This window comes from Myotis yumanensis, unplaced genomic scaffold (genome assembly GCF_028538775.1).
Source record: "Myotis yumanensis isolate MYYU_CA2020_CCGP unplaced genomic scaffold, mMyoYum1.0.hap1 SCAF_11, whole genome shotgun sequence".
NCBI classification, from domain to species: Eukaryota; Metazoa; Chordata; class Mammalia; order Chiroptera; family Vespertilionidae; genus Myotis; species Myotis yumanensis.
This window is the reverse complement of record NW_027223762.1, coordinates 17,703,344-17,728,986: the sequence shown is the minus strand read 5'-3', so window position 1 is coordinate 17,728,986 and position 25,643 is coordinate 17,703,344. Positions and strand designations below refer to the sequence as shown.

The 25,643-nt window shown below is 48.2% G+C and overlaps 1 protein-coding gene across 2 annotated transcripts in view; it reads right to left on the bottom strand.

The window, feature by feature from the left end:
- Window positions 1-538: 538 nt before the first annotated feature.
- VIT (vitrin) overlaps window positions 539-25,643 on the bottom strand; it is an 88,361-nt gene continuing 63,256 nt past the window's right edge. For both annotated transcript variants that reach the window (XM_070429005.1, XM_070429006.1), the window contains 6 exons: window positions 24,225-24,287; window positions 18,761-18,908; window positions 6,723-6,826; window positions 5,059-5,285; window positions 2,948-3,461; window positions 539-1,124 (listed from right to left, as the gene is read on the bottom strand). In XM_070429005.1, coding sequence (XP_070285106.1) covers window positions 946-1,124; window positions 2,948-3,461; window positions 5,059-5,285; window positions 6,723-6,826; window positions 18,761-18,908; window positions 24,225-24,287 — 1,235 coding nt within the window. In that variant the 3' untranslated portion in view covers window positions 539-945. The remainder of the gene's footprint in view (window positions 1,125-2,947; window positions 3,462-5,058; window positions 5,286-6,722; window positions 6,827-18,760; window positions 18,909-24,224; window positions 24,288-25,643) is intronic.

Below are 25,643 nucleotides of genomic sequence, written 5' to 3'. Positions count from 1 at the left end.
GGAAGCAAAAAGTGGAGTTCAACCAACGTAATGCTATGAATGATAATGTCTAGTTAACAAACAGAAGCATCCGGGACAAATGCTAAACTGGATGGGACCCAAACAGGGCTCCCGCAGGAAACAGCTGTAACACTGACTGCTCAGAGGGAGCTCAGTGGTTCTCAGTTCTGATAACATCTCAGCCCCACAGAGAGCTCTTCAGACACGCCGGTGTTCAGGCTCCATTCCCAGACCCGAGTTCACTGGACTGGGATGGGGACTGGGAACCAGCGTTTTAGTCTTCACGTGATTCTAATACGCAGCCTGGGCTGAGAGCCTCTGTACCTGCTTTTAAGCCAGACCGACTGGTTCTCTAGGGCCGTCCCCCAGCTGGCCCTAAAACTGGCGGTTGCCAGCACAGTGTCTCTGTGCCCCTTGGGTGTGTTGTCGCCCCGAGCTGGGAGTGAGGGCACTGCAAGTGCTCTGGGGAAGGAGAAGAGCAGAGGGTGGCCCTGCCACAAACACTGAACTGCTACTCATGACACAGAATGATCACATGTATCCTTTTAAATATTTAATTAAGCAACTCCTACATTGTCAGGACAAAAATGAAACTTGTTGAGGGTTACAGAGTTCTAATGACAAGTAAAAAAAAAAAAAACCTCACAAAAGCTTTGGTTAAGCCTGTCTTAAGTGCTGTCCTCTATTCTGAATAGTTATTTTGAAAACAGTTGTCAAAACGTATAACTCTCAGCATCCTCAAAAGGATGTATCATTTTGGCTCATTTCTACAAATTCATGGTCATCTTCCTAACTCCAAGTTTTGAAATAGGAAAAAAGCACGCTGGCAAAGAATAGTAATGACACGGCATTTCTCCAGCCCATGTGCCTCCTGCCCCGTGCATGCCCGTGAAAAGTTGGGGGCTGTCCCAGCGTGAGGCAGGGCAGCGGCATTTGCCCGCGAATTCAGTTCCGAGGCCGTGAGTTGAACTCGGTACAAATGTTCTGGATGACTTTCGGGACCAATTTGTAGAGGTTGTCAAACTCGTCCACAAAGAAGGCGTGGTCCTTGGCCGGGTGAGTGGCGATGACATCCAGCTCCTCCTGTGCAGCCCAGGCGATGCCTACTGCATAGGTGATCACTCCTGTGGGGACAAAGTTTCCATGAAGCAGATGGAAATTTCCAGGCAGAGGCACGGCTCATGAATCCTTGCCTTCCTGTTGCTTTGCTGGCAGCCAAATCCAGAATCAGAAATGTGCCCCAAAGCATGAACATCTGCTATATACTCATAGTAACCAAGTTGATACAGTTGCTATCTCACCGGAGGTTATAGTCTTTTGAGGAACAAAACCCACAACAGATAAATGCAGTAAATGCATGATCAGAATTTCCTATCCATGAGCAGCAGAGGGGATGATATTTTGGGACAAGTGAAACTTTTGCTGCCATGCAGACCATACCACATGGCACAAGCCCGCTCTACCTGCGTGAAGAGCCACACAAAATGTCAGTCTTAAATGCATCAACAAGACAGTTCAAGATCTTTTTAACTAAGACAGTGGCATTGGATGACTTTAGGCTTTATAAGCCATGAACTCCTAGCTCATCCCCAGAGCAGGGACACTGTACGAGGACCTGGAGAGACAGCCACTCGGGACGTGCTCCATCTTCGCCATGAAGGGTTTCAGGATACGTCAGTGGCCAACAGTGTTGAATGCTGCAAGGAGGTCATGTAAGATGAAAACAAAAAAGTGCTCAATGGATTTAGAAAAAAAAACGAAAAAGAGACATTGGTAGCCTGGAGAGAGCAGTTTCAGGGGAGTAGATGCCAAAGAAACCAAATGAATTGCTGTGCGTTGAAAGTGAAAAAGGAATGGAGATATGGGACAGCACATACAGCTGACCCTTTCCAGCAGTGGGGCTGTAAGGGGAGGAGGCTGGAGCATGGGGCCAAAGAACATTTTTTATTTTTTAGGAAGAGAGAGGCTCGAGGATGTCTAGATGCAAATAGTGGGATTAAAGGGGTGGGACTACAGCAGGGAGCAAGGTGCCCAGGGAGCGGAGGACAGATTCAGAGACAAGGCGTCTGCTCTCGGGGGGAAATCAGGGACACTGCCTGGTGTATGGTTCTTGATTTGGGGTGGGGGCAGCTGGTCAGCAGGCACATGACCTTACTGTCCAAAAGCCTATTCCCAGGCCACCTTCAGGCTGGCCAGAGTGGGGTGAGCAAGATGCTGTGAAACAGAGGCCTCTGTCCCTCAGCCACCCACAGAGGCCTCTGTCCCTCAGCCACCCACAGAGGCCTCTGTCCCTCAGCCACCCACAGAGGCCCATGTCATGATCTCCAGCGTCCTCTGGGTGCCCTGTCCTGCTGACTGGAGAGCCATCCACACCTCACATGGTTCTGGTCTAAGCTGTTTTTCAGTTGTGGCTCATTAAACGGCATTTAAGCTGCCAGCCCCTTTGCTTGCCTTTCCGGGGTCTTCTCTGAATATCGCCTACATTGGGAACATCCAGCTTTGGGCCTTAACGTGCTGGCAAGTGGCAGAGGAACAGCTTTGCGGCAGAACGGGGCTGGCTTAGACTGACTAAGCTCTCATTTCTGCTCAAAGTTGGAAAGGCTGTCCCCTCACCCCAATAAAAATGCAAACGGTGTTAGAAATTCAGTTTTTCAGGTCCCTGAGCCCACCCTTGTAGAGAACCTTGTACTGACAATTCTGACAGATGGCTGCCCAGCCTTGGCTTGGACGCTTCCAGGGACACGGTACATGCCCTTGACCGGAATCGAACCTGGGACACCTCAGTCTGCGGGCTGATGCTCTATCCACTGAGTCAAACCGGCTAGGGCTCTGCTTATGGTTCTGAACGTTCTATTAAGTGGTAGACAAAAGCAAGGCATAAAAAGACAGTCCCTTCCTCGTCCCACCGGCCCACTCAGCAGCAGACTGGTCAGGAGGACCAACTCACCCTTGTGATGAGCAGCCATGGCCGGGATTCGGATGTCATCATACGACTTCCCGTCGGTGATGAGGACCATTAGCTTCCTCTTGTTGGGCTTGGACTCCTTGAAGAGCTGCTCTAGGGCGTAGTTGATGGCGGCGCCCGTGCTGGTCCCACCACTCCAGTAGCCCACCCTCTTGATGGCATTGAGGATGTCAGGCTTGGTGCTGTATGTGTCAAACCCAAACTCCAGCCGCTGCTCATAGGTGTACTGCACAGCCCCGATGCGTGTGTCCGTGTCTGAAATCTCAAACTCTCTGCTGAGGTTGGCCACAAACTGGAGGACGGTGCGGAAGTTGCCCGTCCCCACGCTGCTGGAGCCGTCGATGACAAAGCCCACGTCGGCCGAGTTGAAGCAGGTCTTGCTGCAGGCCAGCCGGTCAGTGTCACAGACCCGCTTCACCAGGGGCTGCACGCTCTTGTGGAGACTGAACCAGCTCGGCACGCTGATAGAGTAGAAGCCATTTGTTCTGCACACGGCCTGGAAGACAGAGGGGGTACACCTGCCAGGTCAGGGGCTAAAGTCTCCAGTCTGTCTCGATTACCCTGGACCCACCAGGACAGGGAAGAAGCAAACAGACCCTTGTTTGCTACTCTAGTTAGTCCTCCTAAAGTGTTCTCTCTCTCTCTCTCTCTCTCTCTCTCTCTCTCTCTCTCTCTCTCTCTCTCTCGGTTCACCCGGTTTGGCACTCGCTGGGGAAGACCCCTTGTGCTTTCTCTGAACTCACTCCCACCCCCTCCTCAGCAGGGTCTCTGTGTGGTGGAGAGCCATCCATTAAGCACGGGCTTTGGCTTCATATTTATGCCTCTGCAGAGTCGTTGGTTTATCTGTGCTGGGAGCCGGCCGTATGATTGGCACTGGTGGGCACCAGGCATGGGAGGATTAAAGAATGCTTTTGATCTGATGGGGAAAACGAGACACACACGAGAGGCAGCTACAGAAATGTCTCCAGAGCAGCCCTGGGCCCAGTGAGAAGGGGCCCCGCATGTGTCAGGGGTTACAGTCCATGCTTTTGGAGGGATTCTCTCATTAAACCCCCACCCTCATCCTGCACATTGGAATTATAACCCCTCTGCCGTGACAGGACAAACCCAGGGCCAGCTGGGAAGGGACATCCCCAGTCCCTGAGACCAGAACATAAATCTCTCTGCCTTAAAAGCCCAATCTGTGTCCTCCAGACAACCCTGCCTCCGGGCAAATGAATATTTATTTACTTGTGCCCAAGCTCGGTCCAGAAACACTGTAATGCAGCTGCGAATAAACACGGAGCCACCTGGTTGGTGAGCTCCTGGAAGTGACCCGGCTGGTCTTCCTAGGGAGGAGAATCGCAGACCTGCTGTCGCCAGATGAGCTGGTATAATTCACATTTTTTTTTAAAACAAAAAATAGCTGAACAGTGTCCCCAGAAATATTTTAAATTGGTTTATAAGAACCTACATGGAGTTCATAAAGCTTTCCTTCGACGAGGTGACATTTGACATGAGTGTGGAGGCTGAGCTGAAATCCAGCCGATGGATGGCGAGGAGGGACTCCTCCCGGGCAGCCTGAGTAAAACCATGGTGGGAGAGAGCAGTGGTGCTGGGTGTGGACAGACGCCCATGGCTGGAGCCCAGGGCCTGTGCGTGGGAGTCACAGCAGAGAGTCAGGAGCAGCGTTTGAAAGCATGATCTCCCTGACCTGGCTCAGTACCACCCTTTCCTTGTTCATCAGAGTGGTTAACCTGCAGTGTGCATGCATGCACATGTGTGAGCTAGTGTATGGTGCCCGTGTGCATGTTCACGGGAAGGCTCGCTGGCTGCCTGGCTCGGGCCCCTTGCACTGTGGAGGAGCCTCTTTGTGGGACCTGGGGACACTGCTCCTCCCAAGGGGCTGGCCTCAGCGCCCCAGCTGCTGTGGGGTTTTGCTTTGAGAGGGCCATTCCTGGCTCCAGATGTACCAGTCCCTCACTGGAGACCTCCTGCCTAGACGTGATCTTAAGGTTTGTTTGGAGGAACAAGAAACACAGCCTCGAAGGCTGTTACAGCTTTGCAAAGTACAGAGAATCCTTACGATGGGTGGGTCTCTGGCTGTTACGTACCTTGCTTGCGAAGTTGGGCTCCATCACGTACGGTTTCTCATGTTCAACGGCGCCTTCCATGGTGATGAAGAAAACGTTGATTCCTGACTCTCTCGCAAGCCGGGAAGCTTCCTCCACCTTGTCCGTGGGCCAGCCATCCACCAGTACCACAGCCACGTTGGGAGCGCCGCCTCTGTTTCCGTTGGCTTTGGAAAAGAAGTTCTTGGTCACAAAGGAGATGGCCCGGCCTGGAAGAAAGAGAAAGCTCAAGCTTGGAGTGATTATAATGAGAGGAATAGATTGTAACAGCATAAAGAGGCCCAGAAAAATGCTCTCATTCCCTCCCTTGTTCCTTGCTTTGTGTGCCACGTTCACTATTTTTTTTTTTTTTGCGTTCACTATTTTTAGCTCAGTAGCTTATGCATATTTGCAATGGTGTGCAGCCATCACCACTATCCATTTCCCCCTGCAGTCTCCCTTTAAGCCTTTGATTTCTAATTGTCTCATATTTTTTAAAAAAAGGGGGGGACCAGCAAGCAGGTAAGAAAACTTTCATGGGAACAAAGAAGCCCCATGAAGCCCATAAGCTGGTCCCATCTTGTTTTCCAGAGCATGGAGCAGGAGGAGCCTACCGAGTGACCGAGTGACCGGAGCATCTGCCTGCCTTCCTGCAGCTTGAGGTGAGCCTGGGCCTACAGGGGCTGCTGGGTGTGGAGGACTGTGTTCCGGATTCATGGTCCCTTCTGTCCAGCTCCATGCCAGGGGCACAGGTGTGGCTTGCCAGGGCACTGTGTTAATCCTGTTGCCTATTGGCTGTGTGGCCCCAGATCACTGCCTGTCTCTGTGCCTGGATTTCCATGACAACACACTGCCTCAGCTGAGCGTAACTGTCGTGACTAAGGGAGCCTCCAGCATGCCTTTCCCAAGCACATGTTTTATACTGTCAAGGGTCTCAGGAAATTTTTGGAGTCAATTGGGGTGACTGTCCCAGTTTGCCAGGACTTTCCCAGTTTCAGCACTGAAAGCCCATATCCTCCCAGGCCCACTGGGATGACTGGTCACCCTCAAGTCAGCATAGCTGCATATAGTGAGTGAGAGCCCTTCACCTGGGGTCTGTGGATCCCTAGGGCACTGGAGGTGTTATACATAAATCCCCTGAAATGATTCAGTGTTTTGTGTGTATAAGTATCTATTTGGGTTAAAGGGTCATAGCTTTCAAGGGATTCTTAAAGGGTCTTCAATCTAAATGAAAGTTAAGAACTACCTTCTTAAGGCTTTAGGATTAATGTCATTACAGCCAACACTTTTCTGGTTTTGGTCAGCATCCTGACTACCGGCCAGGATAATCTTACCTGTCAAGTGAAAGGATCAGCTGGTTACATGTGCAGTTGCTGGAGAAATGTCTTAGAGATCCCACGCGAGCTGGCTGCTCAGAGAAAACCTTGGCTGCTGAGAACTGCTTTCATAACTAAAGCATAACTTCCCTCAAGGCCCAAGGGCCTTTGGCATATGGGTGATGATGATGCTTGGTCATACTGGATCCGTGATCATACTTGAGAAATGATAGATACTGTGTGACTCATTCCTTGATGTATTACTATTTTCCCTCCTGTCTATGACGCTAGAAAACAATCATGTAGAAAGAGAATCCTGGGAGCAAGAGAGACCGAATCTGGATCACATACCTACGTTAGACAGCCCTCCTCGCTGGGTGATTTTCTCTATGGCTGCTTTCAGATCTCGGGAACTCATGTGAGTTTTGAGGTTGAATTGGGTAGCAGGGTTATCTCTGAGGAGCCAGAACAAGAAACAAAATTAGGTGGACAGTTATTACCTGTGGAGGAAAGCAGAAATCATGGCGGATTCTTTCCTGTACACCAAGCATGTCAGACTCGCGGCCCATGGGCGGCATGCCTCATTTATTTGGCCCATATTAGCCTGTGAGTTTGGCATGCTTGATGTACATGTAGAGTGGAAGCTGCTTCAATGAAGTAACCCACTGTGGACACAAGTAACGGTGAGACGGAGGATGGGCTCCTCCCAGTGTGTGCGAGGAAATCGGGCTTTGCTCAGGCTTCCGAACACGTGGGTTCTAGTTTTGACTGTCATTTCTTAGCTGTGTGACCTTGAGAAATCATTTAACTCCTCCGGGCTTCAGTTTCTTCATCTGGTAAAAACAAAGACCATAGCGCTCATATTGCTAAAAAGCAGGGCTGTTGTCAAGTGGGGTTTTGCAAATGTCAGGATGTTCCCAGGCTGCCCCAAAACCCCTCTCAGAAAGAGTCTCAGCTGCTGGCCACTCCCTGGGTTCCCTCTGCACTGGAATGAATCTTAGTGGTGTCAAGCAAAGACATCCCTTCAGCTTTTTCATGTTGTAGCTCCCGTGACTGGGTGAGAATATTCACATCTCACCCAGGAGGTCAGCATCTCCTTGATTGAGGCTAGCTCCAAGAGGAGCTGGGGCGAATGAAGTGGAGAAACAGAGGGTAATCCTTCTCCAGAGAGGAGCTTCTGTGGGGAAACTGAACAGCCTTGGGAGCAGCTGGGCAGAGTGTGGCAGACCCTGCATGAGCAGGTGGGAGGGGGATGCTGCCAGGGGTGTGTGCGCCCAGGAGCGAGTGCGGGTGAGCAGTAGAACCCCATCTTAGGAAGCACCGACAAGGCTGTTGGCAGGGCTTAATGGGAGTGTGAGGTCTAAGGTCCCACAGGGCCCCTAGACTCCAGGCGAGGCTGTGCCTGGTTCAGTGCTCTGATGCCACTGTCCCCGACTTCTTCATAGTTTTTCAATAAGCGTCCCTGCAAATTATGTGGCTGCTCCTGGCTGCAGGTTGCTAAGTCTCCAAGGAGAGTGTGAAGGAGACTTTAGAAAGCAGCCTTATCTCAGTTAATACTCACAGTTACAGCGGCTACAACTCGGGACACGGCATCACCAAGCTGCCCAGCGCCAGTTTATACTGAAATTAAGGTCTTTACACCAATTAATGGCTATCCACAACCACTGGCCAGTGTACATATGAACTAAAAGTTCTAGATTTGGGGAGAAACAAAGGCTGTTTGTGCTTAGATAAATGCAATCACTGGAAACATCTATATGACCTGGGAGATAGATAGATAGATAGATAGAAAATATATATATATATAATTTAAATGGGAGCTTTTCTGTAGATCCAGGAAGAACCAGCTTTAGACAGTTCCAGGTTGGAATTTGAAGGGGCCACAGTGGATGGAGCCTTAGAGGTCCTTCAGAGGACCTGAGAGAGAACAGTCTCTGCCCCCCTCCCTCCTTCCCTAGCTCCATCCCTGTTTGCTGACCTTCCTAGTTAGGTCAAGTGACCCGTCAGAGGAGAACTTGTAAAGGGGCTGTAAAGATGACCCTCTGTATTCCATTGTATTAATAAGTACGAGAGGCATGGGCTGGTTCTTAGGCAAAACCAAGGCAGCTACCTTCAGGGAAGACTAAGGAAAGTTGAAAACAAGCTCAACCGAGGTTGATATTGGGCAAAATCCAAAGAGGTGCAATGCCACCAGAGGAAAACCAAGTTCTACTTTAGGATTAAATTAGAAAAACAACTACACAACAAAACAGAGGCAGGTGGGGCAGAATGAGAATGACGCCTCTTCTAAAGGTCCTGATTTTATATTTGTAATTTCATGTTATTTTCCTAAAAGGAACCCCAAATTGCATGCGTTTCAGGGTCCCTAAAGTCTGGATCTTCCCTTGGTGACCAAGAATAAGAACTTTTTCAGGGCCTAAAAGAAAAAGTTGAAACAACAACAAAATAATATTGGCTACAAAATAAGAAAAGGCAAAATTGATATTGACCATAAGATATATGTAATTGTTTACCAAATAACACTATATATACTTCTTTAGTTGTAAGAACTTTAGCTCATAAAACTTTAATTGTATTTGAAAATGATTTGTGGGCTCGATTTTCTCACTTTGAAAGATTTCCTGAGTGTTTCTGATGATTGTGAAGAAATCATACCTAATTATAATTTGTGTTGCTTGTAGACAAATAATTTAAAAAGCAAAAGTATAAAAATTTCTTTCAAAAGTTTTTACAGAAAAAACATTATTTAAATGTGGAACCTAATTGCCTAGTCACACCCATGGTGTTCCCCCAGAACCCTGTGCTGAGGCTGTCTTAATGTTGATCACTTTGTAGAGCAATTGTTGATTACCTGTCTCTTTCCTATTCTACATAAACAATGGGGTCTCTGTTTTTTTGTGGTAGTTATCTTCTATGAAGTCACTCAGAGCATCAAATTAGCAAATACTGAGCCATTGCTCCCAGGGGAAATACAGGGCTAGGTTCCTGTGGGCCTCTGGTTACAACATTTACATCAGTAGATGAATACAGAAACTTGATTGATGTATGTTTCTGTTCGACGAAACCTAATTTAATGTATTTCCTTACAAATAATTAATTATATGCAATATTTCTGTATAATAAAACACTAGCTGAGAAGGGTTTAACATTTTCCTGACCCTGGGTAATGTTTACACAAATATCTTTGGCTTTCGGCCTCACAATGCCATCCACTATGCATTTTAAAAAAATCAGCTGTCATTTCATGAATTTATAAGTTCAGCCACTTTTTCATAACTTCAACATGCACTATCGATGTTACTTTAGCACTTTCTAGAGCAGACTCACATACAGATCAGCAGATGTCCTTTCTTTTTCTAAATGTATCTTTAACATTGAACTTACAGCCAACAGCACTATAACTCATACTTAAAAGGAAACTTATCCAACACTTGTGTTTTCTCCATAAGCACACCACAACCTTCTTGCACTTAGAACCCTAGACTGGGGGGTCATTGTATTTATTTAGGTTTTAAAATTGAAATATTATTGATATATAACATTATATTTGTTTTAGGTGTACAATGTAGTGACTTGATACAAATATATATATTGTGAAATGATTACTGGAATAAGTTTGTTGAACATCCATCACTACACATAGTTACAATTTTTTTTCATGTGATGAAAACTTTCAAGGTCTCTTAGCAACTTGTAAGTATATAGTACAGTATTGTTAACTATAGTTACCATGCTGTACTTTACATCCCCGGGACTGACTGATGTTATAACTGGAAGTTTCTACCTTTGACCACCTTCACCTATGTCATTGGGGGCCATTTTAAACAGTGAAATTACCATCAGAAAAGCACAAAAATGCAAAAAATGTGGCACTAAACAGGCTCTGAAAAGAATACTTATTTAAGTATAAGTTGCAACAAGAAAGCCGAGCATGGCCTTGTTTGACCTCAGCTGGGAATGTGTGTGTGTTAAAGGACTCAAAAACTTCCCCTGTGCGTGTCTACAAATGACCAGGAAAGTGCCACAAGTAATTGATTTTGGAGCTACAAATAAATGTTAGGGAGTCGGTGTTTTTGCAAACATGGAAGCTACTTGAGAACAGACACGATGTCTTAGTATTTCCCACCCCTAGTGCTTATCAGACAGGGGTAATGGATAATTGTGCAACAACTAAGAAAGGAGGCTCACATGTCCACTCCTCTCTTGGATCATCCCGGGGGGAGTTGAACACTCTGCCTTGAGCTCCACGGATCACACTCACTCTGTATGACATCACTGAGGTAGATGAATCCATCTTCAGAGGCAGACACATGAGCTATTCATATGACCAATGAATAGATGCTTTTAATTTTATTTAATGTTATTTCTTTAAAAAATATTGCCTCCCATACTAGATGCTGAAGTCCTGAAGAACAGACTCTCTATCACATTTATTTATTTAGTGTTACTGGATTGAAAGGTTGGATCAGAGGGCCTCTGAAACTCTTTCCAATTGCTAAACTGATGATTAGGGTCAAAACCACGGCTCATCCCCCAAGGGACTTATAGGCAAATATGATCAAACCACTTAAATGAATTTTACCTCATTATCCCCTGCAAATGGCACAGTGCTTAGTACATGGGAAACACTCAATAAATCTTTATTAAGCTGTAATGCAATTAAATCATAGGAATGAATGATAAGTTTTTCACCTGCAGCCTGTGGCGGCTCTCGGTACCAGAGCACCTGGTGTGTGTCCTTTTCAGGATATATGGGCTGGTGGCCTGACACCCTAGCCTGGCTACTTTTAAAAGTTCAAAGAGCTATGCCACTATGTTTTTATGTAAATAACCTTTTAATTTTATTGCAAGATCTTATTAAAGGAAACCACTTTTTTTTTTTTTTTACCCCTTAGCAATATCAAAGCTTTTCTTTGAAAATAAGAGGGGGGGAAAAAGACATTTATAGCTCAAGGAGAAAATATAAAATTGTGTTATGTTTGAAAGAAGAGTTGGGACTAATGAAGAGACATTGTGGAGATCCAGAATTTGGTTGTGCATATAAAGGGATTATTTGTGCAATAGAAAACGATTGCCCTACAAGTGTTCAAGAAGAAAGAACATCTGTAGGAAGTGGGCACAGGCGATTCCTAGCAAGGCTTGGGGGCCTGAGGGTAGAGAATTGGGGCTGTTCATCAGTGTTCCAGACCTCCCTGATCTGACTCACCTGGGGAATTAATTAAACTACATGGGTTACTAGGCCCCACAGAAGAAGCTCCATTCAGTAGGTCTGGATAGGGTCTGGGAATATTTTCTTAAGGGATCCAGGTGAATCTCTCTCCAGGAATGTGGGGAAGCCCCGGAGTGTGACCTCTGAAGACCCTTTCAGTCCTAAGGCTCCCATTGGGTTAAAGTCCCAGAGTCTACTGGTTTGCTCCATAACACTTTCAGGTACGTGAAATGAGGGTCTCAAATGAATTTTTATGCCAGTAGAGACATATCAACTAATCATATTACCTATAGCAAGAACCTTTCAAAATCGTTTCCTTCAAGAAGACATCAACTTAAGGTTACAATAAAATAACCTAAAATGTGGTGAATTATGGACTTAGTCTGAGATGAACCGTGCCTATGAAATTAGGAAGATGTTCTAGGGTGTCCCTGGTGCCCAAGGTCATGCGGGTAGCTGTAGGTTGGGTGGCAGACTTGCCCCTGGAGGCAGAACCTGGTTGAGATGAGAATGATTCTGCCCCAGGCTCTCAGAGGGCTGAGCACTATGGCCAACCTAGTGGCCCCTTTTGAAGATACTGGCCTTTCTCACATTTCCCAGGATCAGAGATGGAGAGCAGGGACTTACAACCAAATTCAGTTTTAGATGAGTGTTTTTTAAAATTAGTAACAGTAATTCTACCCATCTACCACCTACATGCCTCTTCCTGCAGGAGGAAAGGCAGGTGTGCAATCTGCTGGCCTGGGAGGAACTCAGGGCTGCTGGTCTAGTCTGTAACTGTGCCCTAGGGTTTGGAAAGTGCTGGGCTGCTGGAGGCAAAGACCAACAGTAGTTAGCACATTAATGTGAAAGTCCCACTAGAAGGCTAATGGACTTTGATATTCAGCAGGGCTGAAAATCAGCATAATATTGCCCTGCTATTGGCTCAAGGCAATCCCCTAACCCCGTGGTCGGCAAACCTCGGCTTGAGAGCCACATGCGGCTCTTTGGCCCCTTGAGTGTGGCTCTTCCACAAAATACCATGTGTGGGTGCGCACATACAGTGCGATTGAAACTTCGTGGCCCATGCGCAGAAGTCAGTATTTTGTGGAAGAGCCGGTATTTTTTGGAAGAGCCACACTCAAGGGGCCAAAGAGCCTCATGTGGCTCGCGAGCCCCGGTTTGCCAACCACTGCCCTAACCTGATAATCCTTTTACTGTTTACCGAACTTTACCTTTGATATGCCTGTTTGCCTTCCTAAAAAGCAAATGTGTATTCAAGTAAATAAAAGCAGAGGGACCGAGTTTTCAGGGAGCTTCTCCGCTAGAGGGCAGTTATCCACCTGGCTCCCCCATGATTTCTAAATTCATATTTCTTGTCTAGTGTTTTCATTGGTGCGTCGGCCCTTTCTTCAGATCCTGAACCCTAGCCGTGCTGGTTTCGGCTTCACACTGGGCCAGGGAATGTCCTGGCAGCAGAGCTTCCTGAACTCATCTGATCACCTGGGGATTCTGATTCTGTTGATCTGAGTGCGGGCTGAGATCTGCCTTTCAACAGCCTCCGGGCTGCTACTATGGATCATGCTTTGAGTAGCAGTGTCTTGGATGCTGTAAGAATCCAGAACATCAGCAGAGGAGCTGTCGGTGACGAGAGGAAGGGAGTAGAAGAACGAGTCTAGAGCAAGGAAGAGAAAGGCCAAGAAGAAAGGGAGGGGGTGGAGCTCCTAGGGCCCTCCAGAGACGTGGGAGGGCCTGGGATTCACCTGAGGACAGCACAGGCCTGAGGAGATACTTGTGCCTTCATTCTCTGCTTGTGCAATGGAATCATTGGGGAGTGCTGAAGAGTAGTGATGCCCCGCTCAGGAGTTCTGACTTAATTCATCTGAGGTTTGGTCTGGGCAGTGGGATTTTTCAGAAGCTCCCCAAGTGGTCCTAATGTGTATTGTGGTGATCATCTGCTTCTCGTGGGTCTGGAGATCTTGGTAGAATGATCCCGGAGGCCTGGGATGAGCCCTGTGCCTGTGCAGAGGGAGTCCAAGGGGAGCCCTGGAGTGGAAGCGGAGGAAGTCAGATGCAGGCCCTGTGGTATTTGTACCTGTGGGAGAACTGCATGCTGGGGAATAGAAAAAAGGATACGACTTTTGTGCAAATTGTATCCACAGCTCACTCAGCTTTGAGATTGTCCCTGAGGAGTTGGCTCAAGGGTTCGCCTGCCTGTCTCAGAGGGGAGGGGATGGCACGGTGGGCCTTTGCTAGTGCCATTAGGCCCTGGAGAGCGCCCCCCCCCCCCACCCCCCCTTCCAGGCAGAAGACAGGCAGCTGCTCTGGGGTTCTGTTAGTTCCTGTAAAGGTGAAGTAGGCTGAGGGGCAAACATAGCACTGGGTGTGTGGGGTGCGGAGCAGCCTGCATTCCAGGTGGGCGCGGCCACTCTGTACCGGGCAGCTGGGCAGTCCCTTCCCTCTCGGCAGTTGGTGATTCTCAGCCTTGGCTGGAGGGTGGAATTACAGATTAAAATACTGACTTCTGGGTGTTTGCCAGATTCTGGTTGAATAGATCTGGGGCGAGGCCTCCACATTTTTAAATGTGAAGTCAGGGCCCAGATGGTCCCTCCCTGCCCTGAGGTCCTTCTGGTCCTGGTCCTGGCCTCCCACCTGCCGAGGATGCAGATTCTAGAGAATGTGACAGAATGGTCCCCGTTGCTGGTGTATTCATATTAGCTTTCTACTTCTATTGTAACAAATGACTATAAACTCAGTGGCTCAAACAACACACTTATTAGTTCTGGAGGTCAGAACTCCAGCGTGGATGTCCCTAGGCTAACACTAAGGTGTCGGGGCTGTTTCCTTTGTGATGGCTCTCGGGAGAATCCATTTCCTGGTCTTTCCCAGCTTCTACAGGTGCAGGCATCTCTGGCTCATGCCCCTCCCTCCACCTTCACCACCTGCAGCCCCATCTCTGGTCATCCTCCCAGAGCCTCCCCCTCTAACTGACAGTAGCTGGGGCAGGGTCTCTGTTTTTAAGGAGTCATGGGATTGGATTGGGACACTGGATAGTCCCGGATAACCTCCCATCTCAGAGTCCTGAACTTGAATCACACCTACAAAGTCCCTTTTGCCAAAGGAGGCAGCATATCCACAGGTTCCAGGGGTTTGGATGTGGACAGCTGGGGGCGGGGAGGCTGTTACTCTGCCTCCCACACCAGACCTGACACCTCACTTCTTCCCTCGGGGTCTTCGGTCTGGGGCTGAGAAGAAGAGACAGGAGATGAAGCCCAACTCAGGGCCACTCCCTAAAGCACAGGGCAGCTGTCATAGAAAAAAACAATCTATTTCATTTTTAAAAGAAGAAACACCAACATTTTGCTTCGTTCTACAACTGTTTTCTACTGTTGATATCCTAGGGTTGATTACAAAGTTCCAAAGAACATGTGCAATTCTGTTCCATCTGTACTGCATTTGGGGACTCGAATGAAATCCTATGGACGGTCGAGGGGCTGTTGACCCTTTGGATCCAGGCTGCAGCCAAGACACAAGCCGCGTGGCCTTGTTCATTCCGTCTGCGGGAGTTCGCCTAAGAGCTGCTTGCTCCGGCTGTTCTTCCATTTAGCCCTTTAGCGTTCTTGTCGGTATTATGAGCCATCACGAGCCTGTTGGCTGTGTAATTCTAAAGCAGAATGTGTGAGCAAGATGAGGGCTTGATCCCTGGCCTTTCATTCAAGCACAGGGTCTCAGTCCTCAGCCCTCAGTCTGGTGGAAAGATTCAGAAGCTTTCTGGCAGGTGAGAAAATCTCTGCTTTGAAATCAATTTTGCTTGACATTTTAGGGGTCCACCCAAGGTTTCATACCAGCCCTCTCCCCAGCCGTCATGCATTTAACTGTGTGTCCTTGGGAAAGACGCTCACCCTCTCTGAGTCTGTGTCACATGCAGCCTCTCTTACGGGAGGTGTGTGATGATTGTGGAAAGAACGCTGTGGCTGTTGAAAGGTTTGCACAATTGTGGGTTACGAGCCTCTGTGTGTGCAGAGAGGGGGCACGTGGCAGAGGGAGCGTGCCGGTACCAACGGTGGAACTCAGTGCAAGGTGAAGTCATGGGGAGCAGAGCCCAAGAGCCTGGTAGAGGGCGACGCTGGCCTGCTGAGAGGAGACCTGAGTGGACCAGTAGAAAGACAGACAGATGCAGGGAGAGGAGGAGGGAGGAGATGACCATGGTCTTGGCAGTCCTGTCACACAAGTCCCCCTTCACCTGGGCTACCAGGGCTGGTGTTCTGTTTCTTGTACCCCAAAGATCTTTGTGAGGGATACCCAGGGGTCAGAATGGGGGACGAACGTTGCATTTTGCAAATCAGACTGTGTTTATATTTCTTGTATTTTTATTTCTTATTTGCCTTCTTTTCATAAGAACGATATCCTAAGTATTTTTAGAATTCAATCCCATTAACACATCTAGTACTGTCTTCTATTTCTGTTAATACTTAGTATGAGTTTTTTCAACTCTAAATTTAAAAGTCTAACTTTAGACATAAAAGTGTAAATCCTGACTCAGTTCTCCTAAGAACCAAGGGCAGGAACCCTCCTGGGACCTTGTGGGCCAGTGGCCGGTAACTTAATGGAGGTGAGAAGCCGGAGAGGAGGGGAAATTCCGAGGCTCAGGGGCCTCCCTCCTCGACCAGCTCCTGCTCAACCTAAGCCTCCCCTTCGAGCACTGGTTCTTGAGGGGCCCCCTTCTTTCAGAGCCTCCTTTCCTCACGATAGCACGAGGAGGTGGGGCCAGGAGCTTTCCAAGGCCCAGTGCGCTGTGATTCCCAGGGGTGTGGAGTGGGCACTGGAACCCGAGGGCCCCAAATGCCAGGAGAGGCATCAGTTTCCCGGTGTGCCAACTGCTGGCCTTCCTGCTTTCCTTTTCCAGAAACACAGGCCCCATAGTGGCATCTATCACTGTCTCCCTACTCTTTCCTGCCCCACTGCCTCCCTCTCTAGGCACCTAGACCAGTTGGTAAAGAAAGGATAGAGGGGCCCTAGCAGGTTTGGCTCAGTGGGAAGAGCGTCAGCCTTCGGACTGAAGGGTCCCAGGTTCGATTCAGGTCAAGGGCATGTACCTCGGTTGCAGGCTCCTTTTCGGCCTGGGCCCTGGTCGGAGCTTGTGCAGGAGGCAACCAATTGATGTGTTTCTCTCACATTGATTATTTCTTTCTGTCTTTCTCTCTCTCACTCTCTCTCTCTAAAAAACAATGAAAAATAGCCTTGGGCGAGGATTAAAAGAAAAAGAGAAAAAACAAAAAACAAAGAAAGAAAGGATGGAGGGGACCCACCCAGGCAAGGAAGCCAGGCCGCTGAAATCAAAAGCAGTTTCAGCTCGTTCTCATAACCCCCTTCGATAGTTGTGTTCCCCACGGCCCACTGGTGGATGTGTAACGTGGTGCATGCCAGCATTTCATTATTGATCATCCACCTACAGGGAACCCCAGGCTGCAGGGAGAGGCGGCTCGTCCAGTCTGTTAGCCCAAGGTATTCGTTTATGGGATGTCTTCCGAGTGCAGAGCCAGTCCCCGAATTACAGGGCGCCAGGGCTGGCAGAGCCCCCATAAATCATCTGCCCCACCCTGGACTTTGTAGATGGCAGCACTTACATGGAGAGGGTAAGTGACTTGCTTAAGGTCACACAGCGGGACTCGGGCCAGATTTCAAGACAGCCTGTCCCCAGTTCATTGTGCTTCCCACTCCACCCTGTGGCTGTAGGAGGGTGAGGATGATGGCTTAGTTTGTATGAGCAATTGAGTGAAGGAAAACAGACCTATTTTCCTTCTGTGCTCGAAATTAATAAGGAACTCAGGTAGGGGAGGAAGACAAATAGCAAAGGCATTTTTAGAAGGAAGAACTGGAAAGCATGGGAGATAAACTCTTAACTGCAAATGGTGTTCACAGTTAAATTCCTCAAGATAGATCATTTGACATTGAGAGTTAGCATTTGTAAGCATTGGTTGTTTGCACATATTTGACTCTAACTATAGACAAGAGTCAGTTAACTCATCGACTTTTTCTTCATAGAAATAGAAGATTGTGCTAAATGTGCTCTTGGAATTTAATTCTAAATGCTTGTGTTATAGGTCTTATGAAAAGGCATTTTTGTTTATTTCTTTTGACAACTCTAACATAAATATCTCGTGTCTTTCATGTAACAGCCTCAGTGACCGCCTGCTCTGAGGAATCCTCAGGAGTTGTTTGCAGGGTCTGGAGAGCCCCCGGGTGTTGGCAGGTGTGAATGCTGTCACTTTTCAGGAGGAGCAAATAAGCTGTGTTGTCGCTTCTGAGCAGGAGGCACCAAGGTCTAGGTTAGTGTCCCCTTCGAGTCTAAGCTGCAGGGCTGTGGGGGTGTGTGTGTGATGCTGCTTTGTGGAAAGGGAGATAATTATCCTGCCCTGAATGTCTCTTGGTTAAAAGTCGACCTATTATTTGAGATTTGTGCTTGTGCGATCTTTTCATAGTTTGTTCGTTATCTGTCAATATCTGTGTATCTGTTTTAGGGAGAAACCTATTCATATCTGAAATAAGATTGATTATTATCCCACATAAGATAGGAGGTTAAGATCAAAAGTGGGTATGAATGTTCAATTTCTCCCCTAAAATAATAAAACGGATTGGGGACAGTCACCTGGGTGCTCAGCTGAGTGATGGGGCCACTCCCCTTCTCGCCCAGTCTCACATTGCCTGGCCAGCTCTTCAGGACCAGTGCAAAGACCTCAGGGTGTTTGGAGAAAGAGTTCAGGCTAAAACACCATGTTGTCTAGGCGTCTTCCTTATATGTGGGAGCACAGGGTGCAGCCCCTCAAAAAAATGCTCGAATAGTCAAGGTGGAAAGGAGTCCCCCGTGATCTACAGATGAGGAAACTGATGACGAGAGGCGGAGGCCTTGCTCAAGGTCACACAGCTCAGCTCAGACTTGAGCCCAGAGGTCCTATCTCCCAAATCAGTATTTTCTCCACCAATCACAAGTACAAATGCCATTCACTTACAAGTGTTCAATAATCTGTTCCTTCTGGAATCTCAGATTCCTTAGATGGCATCTGGCTCGCTTCAGTCCCTTTTCATTTACATTAGTATTAGGGCAGAGAATGAGTTTGTGCTCATGGAGTGTTGGTATTATTTGTGCACAAAATTAAGCCAATGTGACTCCTCTTGGTTTCTGAATTAGAATAGCACTTACCCATACTGAACAACCCCCACCAGGGGGCCTGCCGGGCCAATGTCAAGAGCCTGGGCAACATCAGCCAGGAACTGCTTCTGGATTCTGAAGCGACGGCTGCCAATGCTCGCGCTCCCGTCAATTAAGAACGCCAGGTCAACTTTGCAGTCTGGGGAGTGGGAGAGGGCCCTGTTATTCTGATGATCTCTCGTTGCACTTACCTGTGCATGCATGCGCTCTCCACCAGAGCTCCCCGAGATTCAGTGAAAAGGAGGTAAAAAGAAGTAGCAAGATGCAGGGTCTATCCATTTATTTACAGATTTTCACTGGGCACCAAGGTCCTGGGTGTGTGGGCCAGTACTATTACCACAGCTGTTTCAGAATCTCGGTATCGGCCATAATTATAGACTTCAGAGCAGGGACCTCCAGTCAAGCCTGGGAAGGCCTCAGAACATGTCCTAGGCCAGTGATGGCGAACCTATGACATGTGTGTCAGAGGTGACACAAGAACTCATTTTTTTGGTTGATTTTTCTTTGTTAAATGGCATTTAAATATATAAAATAAATATCAAAAATATAAATCTTTGTTTTACTATGGTTGCAAATATCAAAAAATTTCTATATGTGACACGGCACCAGAGTTAAGTTAGGGTTTTTCAAAATGCTGACACGCCGAGCTCAAAAGGTTCGCCATCACTGGTCTAGGCTCAGACCATAGAAGCACAGAGCCTGGACATGGGAATTCACTGAGACTGACTCTCGGGAGTCTGTAGTCTTTTACTCTCCATCTAACTTTTTAGAATTATGTGTTGGGTCTTCATAAAGGTGTGAAAGAACCTGCAAAGCCAGTGCTGAGCGGCAGGAATTATAGGATGAGAAATTGATAGCTATCTTCCCCCTCATTCCTCTGGGTGAGGCAACCATCGCATCACCCACATGTATCTACAGATGCCAGTACTTGTTTGTAGCCATCTTAGATTTTCTCCTTTCTTTTAGCTGTGATAATGAGCAGGACAGTTACATCTCGTATCTCTGGACCTCGGTGCATATATGAAGGTTATGATGGGGGAGGGGAGGACAGTGGGGCTGCAAGCTACTTCAACCTTTCAAATGCTAACCAGAAATTGTGGACAGCCACATACACTGATAAAAGTTAGTGTCTTCTTTGCTCTTGGCTGAAGTGATATCCTCTCAGTATGGTAAAACTGATTATTCCAGGCTGATCAGAATTTCTTATGGGAGGTAGACAGCCCTTTGATTAATAAAAAATGAGGAATGAATTATTTAATGACTGCAATTGAGGAGACAACATATTTCAAAACCGAGTTTGATGGGGAGAAAAAGAGAGGCAGTAAAGATAGGAATTTCTGGGCTGGAGTATTGTGGGTGGGTGGTGCCGCTGCCCAGACAAGCCTGGATCTCTGAGCTGCTGCGTGGTTACCATGAGGCCGCCGGGCTGCTCTTCCCTGCACGGCATGGGCAGTGCTTCCCTGTGACCAGAGGAGGGGAAGCTCTGTGGGCAGCGAGGGGTTTTTATGTGTTTTTGTTGTTGTTCTTTTTGTTTTTAATGAAAGCAAGAAATGGGCATGAGTTGACACAGTTTTAAGCAGAATTGATGAGAATATTTAATAAAGAGAGATCACAGAATTGTCTGATTAAGGGGAGAAGTTATATGTGGGAATGTGCTTTATTACCTTGCGGTGGTTCATGGCAATCTGAGCCAGAGAAGCAGGCTTTGACAGGGACCTCTGTGGGCCTGGCTGGCTCCGCTCCAGCTGCAGTCGGTGCCTCAGCTCATTAGTGGATCTTGCAAACTTTTACTTCCTTTTTGCCTGGACAGTGCCTGCTGACTCTTCCTGTTCAGCTGGCCTCCCCTGTCCTTGCTGCCCCCAAACTGCCTATGCCTAAGCATGACCCTTGACATGAGGATTGGAAGAAGCAAATAAGTCAGGAAGTGGAGATGAAAGATGCCACTAAAGCAGTGGTTCTCAACCTTCTGGCCCTTTAAATACAGTTCCTCATGTTGTAACCCAACCATAATATTTTCGTTGCTACTTCATAACTGTAATGTTGCTACTGTTATGAATCGTAATGTAAATATCTGATATGCAGGATGGTCTTAGGCGGCCCCTGTGAAAGGGTCATTGGACCGCCAAAGGGGTCGCGACCCACAGGTTGAGAACCGATGCACTAAAGCCTGGGGATAAAGCAAAAGAGAAGAGGAACTGCTCTATGGCTTGTGGGCTCCTTTCCTAGGCCTGGGCTTGCAATGTGAATTGTTGCCAGCAGGTGGCACTGGTGTTCTTCAGGGCTTGCTGCCCACTGGCACCTATGGTTTGCTGGAAATTCGACTCCCAGGCTCCACCCAGACCTATAGCCCATCTTGTTAGACCTGCCTCTTAACAAGGTCTCCAGGTGATTTGTGGGAACAGTCAAGTTTGAGAAGTAACTCCTGAAGAGCATTCGCCTTCCAGATGTCAGCTGAGCAGTTCAGTGCACCTTTTAAAATGAATACTGTTTTTTGTTGTGTGTGTGTGTGTTTTTTGTTTGTTTTTTTTAGTAACTATTAATTAGAGTAAGAGCCAAAGGAGATTTTGTTTTAAAATGTATAAAGTAGAATCCATGGATTTTGTAGCCTCTGTTTTGGTTCTGCATAGACCATTCCCCCCCCCCCGCCCCCGCCCCCTTATTCCTTACATTGAACTGTGTTCAGGATGGGCATGTTCATTTTGCAGCTAGGTTTTGAGGAAGTGAGGTGGTTTTCTACTTGGGTAGTTCTCTTTGCTCACTAGCCTGACGGCTGATATTGAGGTCACCTTTGCTCCGCCTTTCCCAGAATGATCTAATGACAATGGTTCCGTCTCAAGGCATGTGTTCACTGAGACCTAGTGGCTTTCTCGTATTGAGATGAGATCAATACTGAAGGATGGAAGTGGGTTATGAAATGTTTAGCATGAACGATTTGTTATGGTAGAGATTGGAGGACTAGAAAAAAAAGGTAAGATATGTTGTCTACAGGAATCAATCTATCCATGTTCTTAATTGTTTTGGTTTTCTCCAACAAGGTACAGTTTTATTGATTAACTAGAGGCCCGGTGCACAAAAATCTGTACACTGGGGGGGGGGGTGTTCCTCAGCCTCGCCTGTGCCCTCTCGCAGTATGGGACCCCTCAGGGGATGACCACCAGCTGGCTTTGGCCCGCTCCCTGGGGGATTAGGCCAAAACTGGCAATCAGACATCCCTCTGGCAGCCCGGCAGCCCTCGGGGGATGTCCACTTGCCAACGGGGAGCAGGCCTAAGCTGCAGTCTGACATCCTTAGTGCTGCTGAGGAGGCAGGAGAGGCTCCCACCACCACCGCTGTACTGGCAGCCATCAGCCTGGCTTGTGGCTGAGCAGAGCTCCCCCTGTGGGAGCGCACTGACCACCAGGGGGCAATTCCTACATTGAGCATCTGCCCCCTGGTGGTCAGTGTGTGTCATAATCACCAGTCATTCCTAGTCTTTCTGCTGTTAGGGTCAGTTTGCATATTACCCTTTTATTATATAGGATAGAGGCCTGGTGCATGGGTGGGGGCCAGCTGGTTTGCCCTTCAGGGTGAGGGTCCCCACTGGGGTGCCACTGGGGTGCCTGGCCAGCCTGGGTGAGGGGCTCATGGCTGTTTGCAGCTGGTCATACCCCTTCAGGGTGGGGGTCCCCACTGGGGTGCCTGGCCAGCCTGTGTGAGGGGCTGATAGCTGTTTGCAGGCTGGTCAAGCCCCCCCACCCCCAGTGGGGACCCTCACCCCATGGAGGTTTGGCCAGCCTGGGTGAGGGGTTGATGGCTGTTTTCAGGCTGGCCACATCCCCTTTAGGGTGGGGGTCCCCACTGGGTGCCTGGCCAGTCTGGGTGAGGGGCTGAGGGCCGTTTTCAGGTTGGCCAAGCCTCCCAGCCTCTTCTTTTTTCTTTTTTTTTTTTCTGGGATTCATTTACCTTCTATAATTGAAACTTTGTAACCTGGAGTGGAGCTCAGAGCCGGCCAGGGCTTGGCTTCCTCCATCGCCAGGGGCAACCCAAGGCTCCAGCTCCATGGCCACGGCCAGCTGAAAGCAGGTATCTGGGCTTTATTTACCTTCTATAATTGAAACTTTGTTGCTTTCAGTGTAGCTTAGAGCAGGCCGCGGCAGGCGGAGAACCTTGGCTTCCTCCATCACTGGAGCAAGCAAGCCTCCTGCTTGCTGCAGCTCCATGGCTGCCAGCTGCCATCTTGGTTGGCGTTTAATTTGCATATCTCGCTGATTAGCCAATGGGAGGCGTAGCAAAGGTATAGTCAATTACCATGTTTGTCTATTATTAGGTAAGATGCTGTGTGTTGGCCAGAGAAATACATCAGGCCAGTGTTTCTTAACCCTGGGTGAGTCTCAGCCGTGTAGGCAGTTTCAGCGAATAAGGTGCCCGGGAAGCACTGTGGGCTGTGCCTGCTTCTCAGGAGTTCTTGTGCAGAGTCACCCCTGTCTTCGGGAGCCTGGCATTCTGCATTTCTAACAAGCAATGTCGACACTTCTGGTCCCCAGACCACACTTGGAATAGCAAGATCTAGACTCAGATTCAGTAGGTATGAGGCAGGAATTGGTCATCTTTAATTTTTAAAAGTGTCCTCAGATGATTCTCATTCACAGTGGGGTCGAGACTCACAGCCCAGTGGTGGCTGATTCGTAGTAAGCTTCTGGGGGAATTTGCGGATGCTCTCCTTGGCTTGCACACCCAACTCCCTCCTGGCTTTCCTCTTTTTCTCTGGTCCCTCCTTTCTGGTACCCTCAGGTGGCTTCTCCTCCACCTATTTAGTGTTAAAGTTCTTCAGGTATAAATTCTAGGTCATATTGCCTGTTTTCATAGGCTTGGTTTTGAGCCATAGCTCATCACCTTCCAACTCTAAATTTCTGGCTGGGCTGTTCCGTCTGAATGTTGTGTCAGGGTAGTCTGGGTAGTCAACTCTCAGTGTTTTGCAGAAGATAAACAGACTTAAACGACCTCCCTGCCCCAACCTGCCCTGTTTGCAGTGGTCCTCAGGGCAGCACCATCCCTAGTTGCTCTAATCATCTTTAATTGCCCCTTCTCTTGCACCTCCTCCTCCAACCCTGTAGATGCTCCCTTCTTGATATCAACTGAATCTGCTATTTCTCTGTAACTCTGAGCTCTGTCTACTCTCATCTCCACTGGACCGCTGTCCTTTGGCTAGCCTCCTCTCTTCATATGCTCTTGTCTCCCGATCCTACCCTGTTGCCATAGTGATGTTTCAAACAGCTGATCCTCTCCCCCTCATGCACACAGAAAGTTTAAATCCTTCAAAACTTCCCTTTCCCCTTAGAACAAAGTGACAGAAGAGAGGAGGTAAGCAGATCCATGGTAAGAAAGAGGCAGGTTTGGGTGGGAGTGAGTGGGAAGAGAGGAGCGAGCAGATCAGATGTCAGAGCCACTCTGGGTTTCTAGCTGTTAATTAACTTACTTGGATCTCCCTGGGATGCGGGGTCCAGAGGCTGTGTGCTTGTTTCTTCGTTTGGGACAAATCCTGGAAAAAGCAGTAAACTTTTGGTGACTTGGAAGGGCAGGAAGCATCTGGCCTTACCCCGGGGGATGGGGACATAATGGATATTCGCACCCAGCTCAGGGGGCTTGGCTTATCGCTCACTGTGCTCTTCTCCTCACCACCCCCATCATAAGGGATAAGAAATTAATATTGACTGACTGTCCACTAAAGACACAGTTGGTGCTCACAGGGATCGGAAGTCGGACTTGAGTTCTGTCGCCTGCTGTTAACTTACTCACTTGAGCCTTAGTTTCCTTATCTGAAAGCATGAAGTGCTTTGCCACTATAGTTCCTCCCTCTGCAGAACTACGAGAACCTCCAGGTGAGGGCCCGTGCCTCGCTCGTCATAAACCCTCACGGTGCCCACCACCTGCAGGTCCTCTGCTGACATTTGGTGATTGAGTCAGTGAACAAAGATGAGTGAGACACAAGGAAGACCATCCTACGGGGTGGGGATGGAGTCTAGAGGAGTAGAGAAGGTACAAGTAACTCAAATAAGTAAGAGGATCTAAAATGTGGCCCCTCTAAGTAAAGGTGCAAAACAATATATCATTTAAGGAATTAAAGACAGTACATAAGCACTCTTTTTAGATTTGGTAGGGCCAATGACCTCACAGGCAGAGGGAAGCTTCCACCGGAAGTGGGTCTCCCTGTTTTGAGGATGCTCAGAACATCCCCAGCTTCAGTCCGGCAATGGGGGGAGGGGCTGGGGGCTCTGCCCACTCCTGGCGGCAGTGAGCTTGCTCCTGGCTTGTTCGTTTTTCCAACTTGCAAAGCACATGATTTCATCTTCCCATTAAAGGTCAGCTTCTCATCTCACTGCCTCACGTCATTTAGAGAGTTCACTTTGGGCGTCTGCGGGCCTTTCTCAGCCAGGAGCCTCTCAGGGAAACTGCCCAGGCTCCGCGTTGGAGGGAGAGAAGACATGGGAGTCCCGAGGCTAAGTCCTCTCCTGCACTCTGTCCGTCCTGCTCTTGCACCGAGAGCCAGAGGCCGGTGTATTGCTGCAGCTTCAAACACTTAAGGCAGGAACGGTGAGCACCGTTCCTTCAGGTGAAGGGAAAGCCTCAGTACCATTTGCAAAAGCAGGAAGGGGAAACAGAAGGAAGTCAAGCGCGTCCAGATGGAGAGAGGGTCTAAGCCAGCGGTTCTCAACCTGTGGGTCGTGCCCCCTTTGGGGGTTGAATGACCCTTTCACAGGGGTCGCCTAAGACCATCGGAAAACACATATGCAATTACATATTGTTTTTGTGATTAATCACTATGCTTTAATTATGTTCAATTTGTAACAATGAAAATACATCCTGCATATCAGATATTTACATGACGATTCATAAC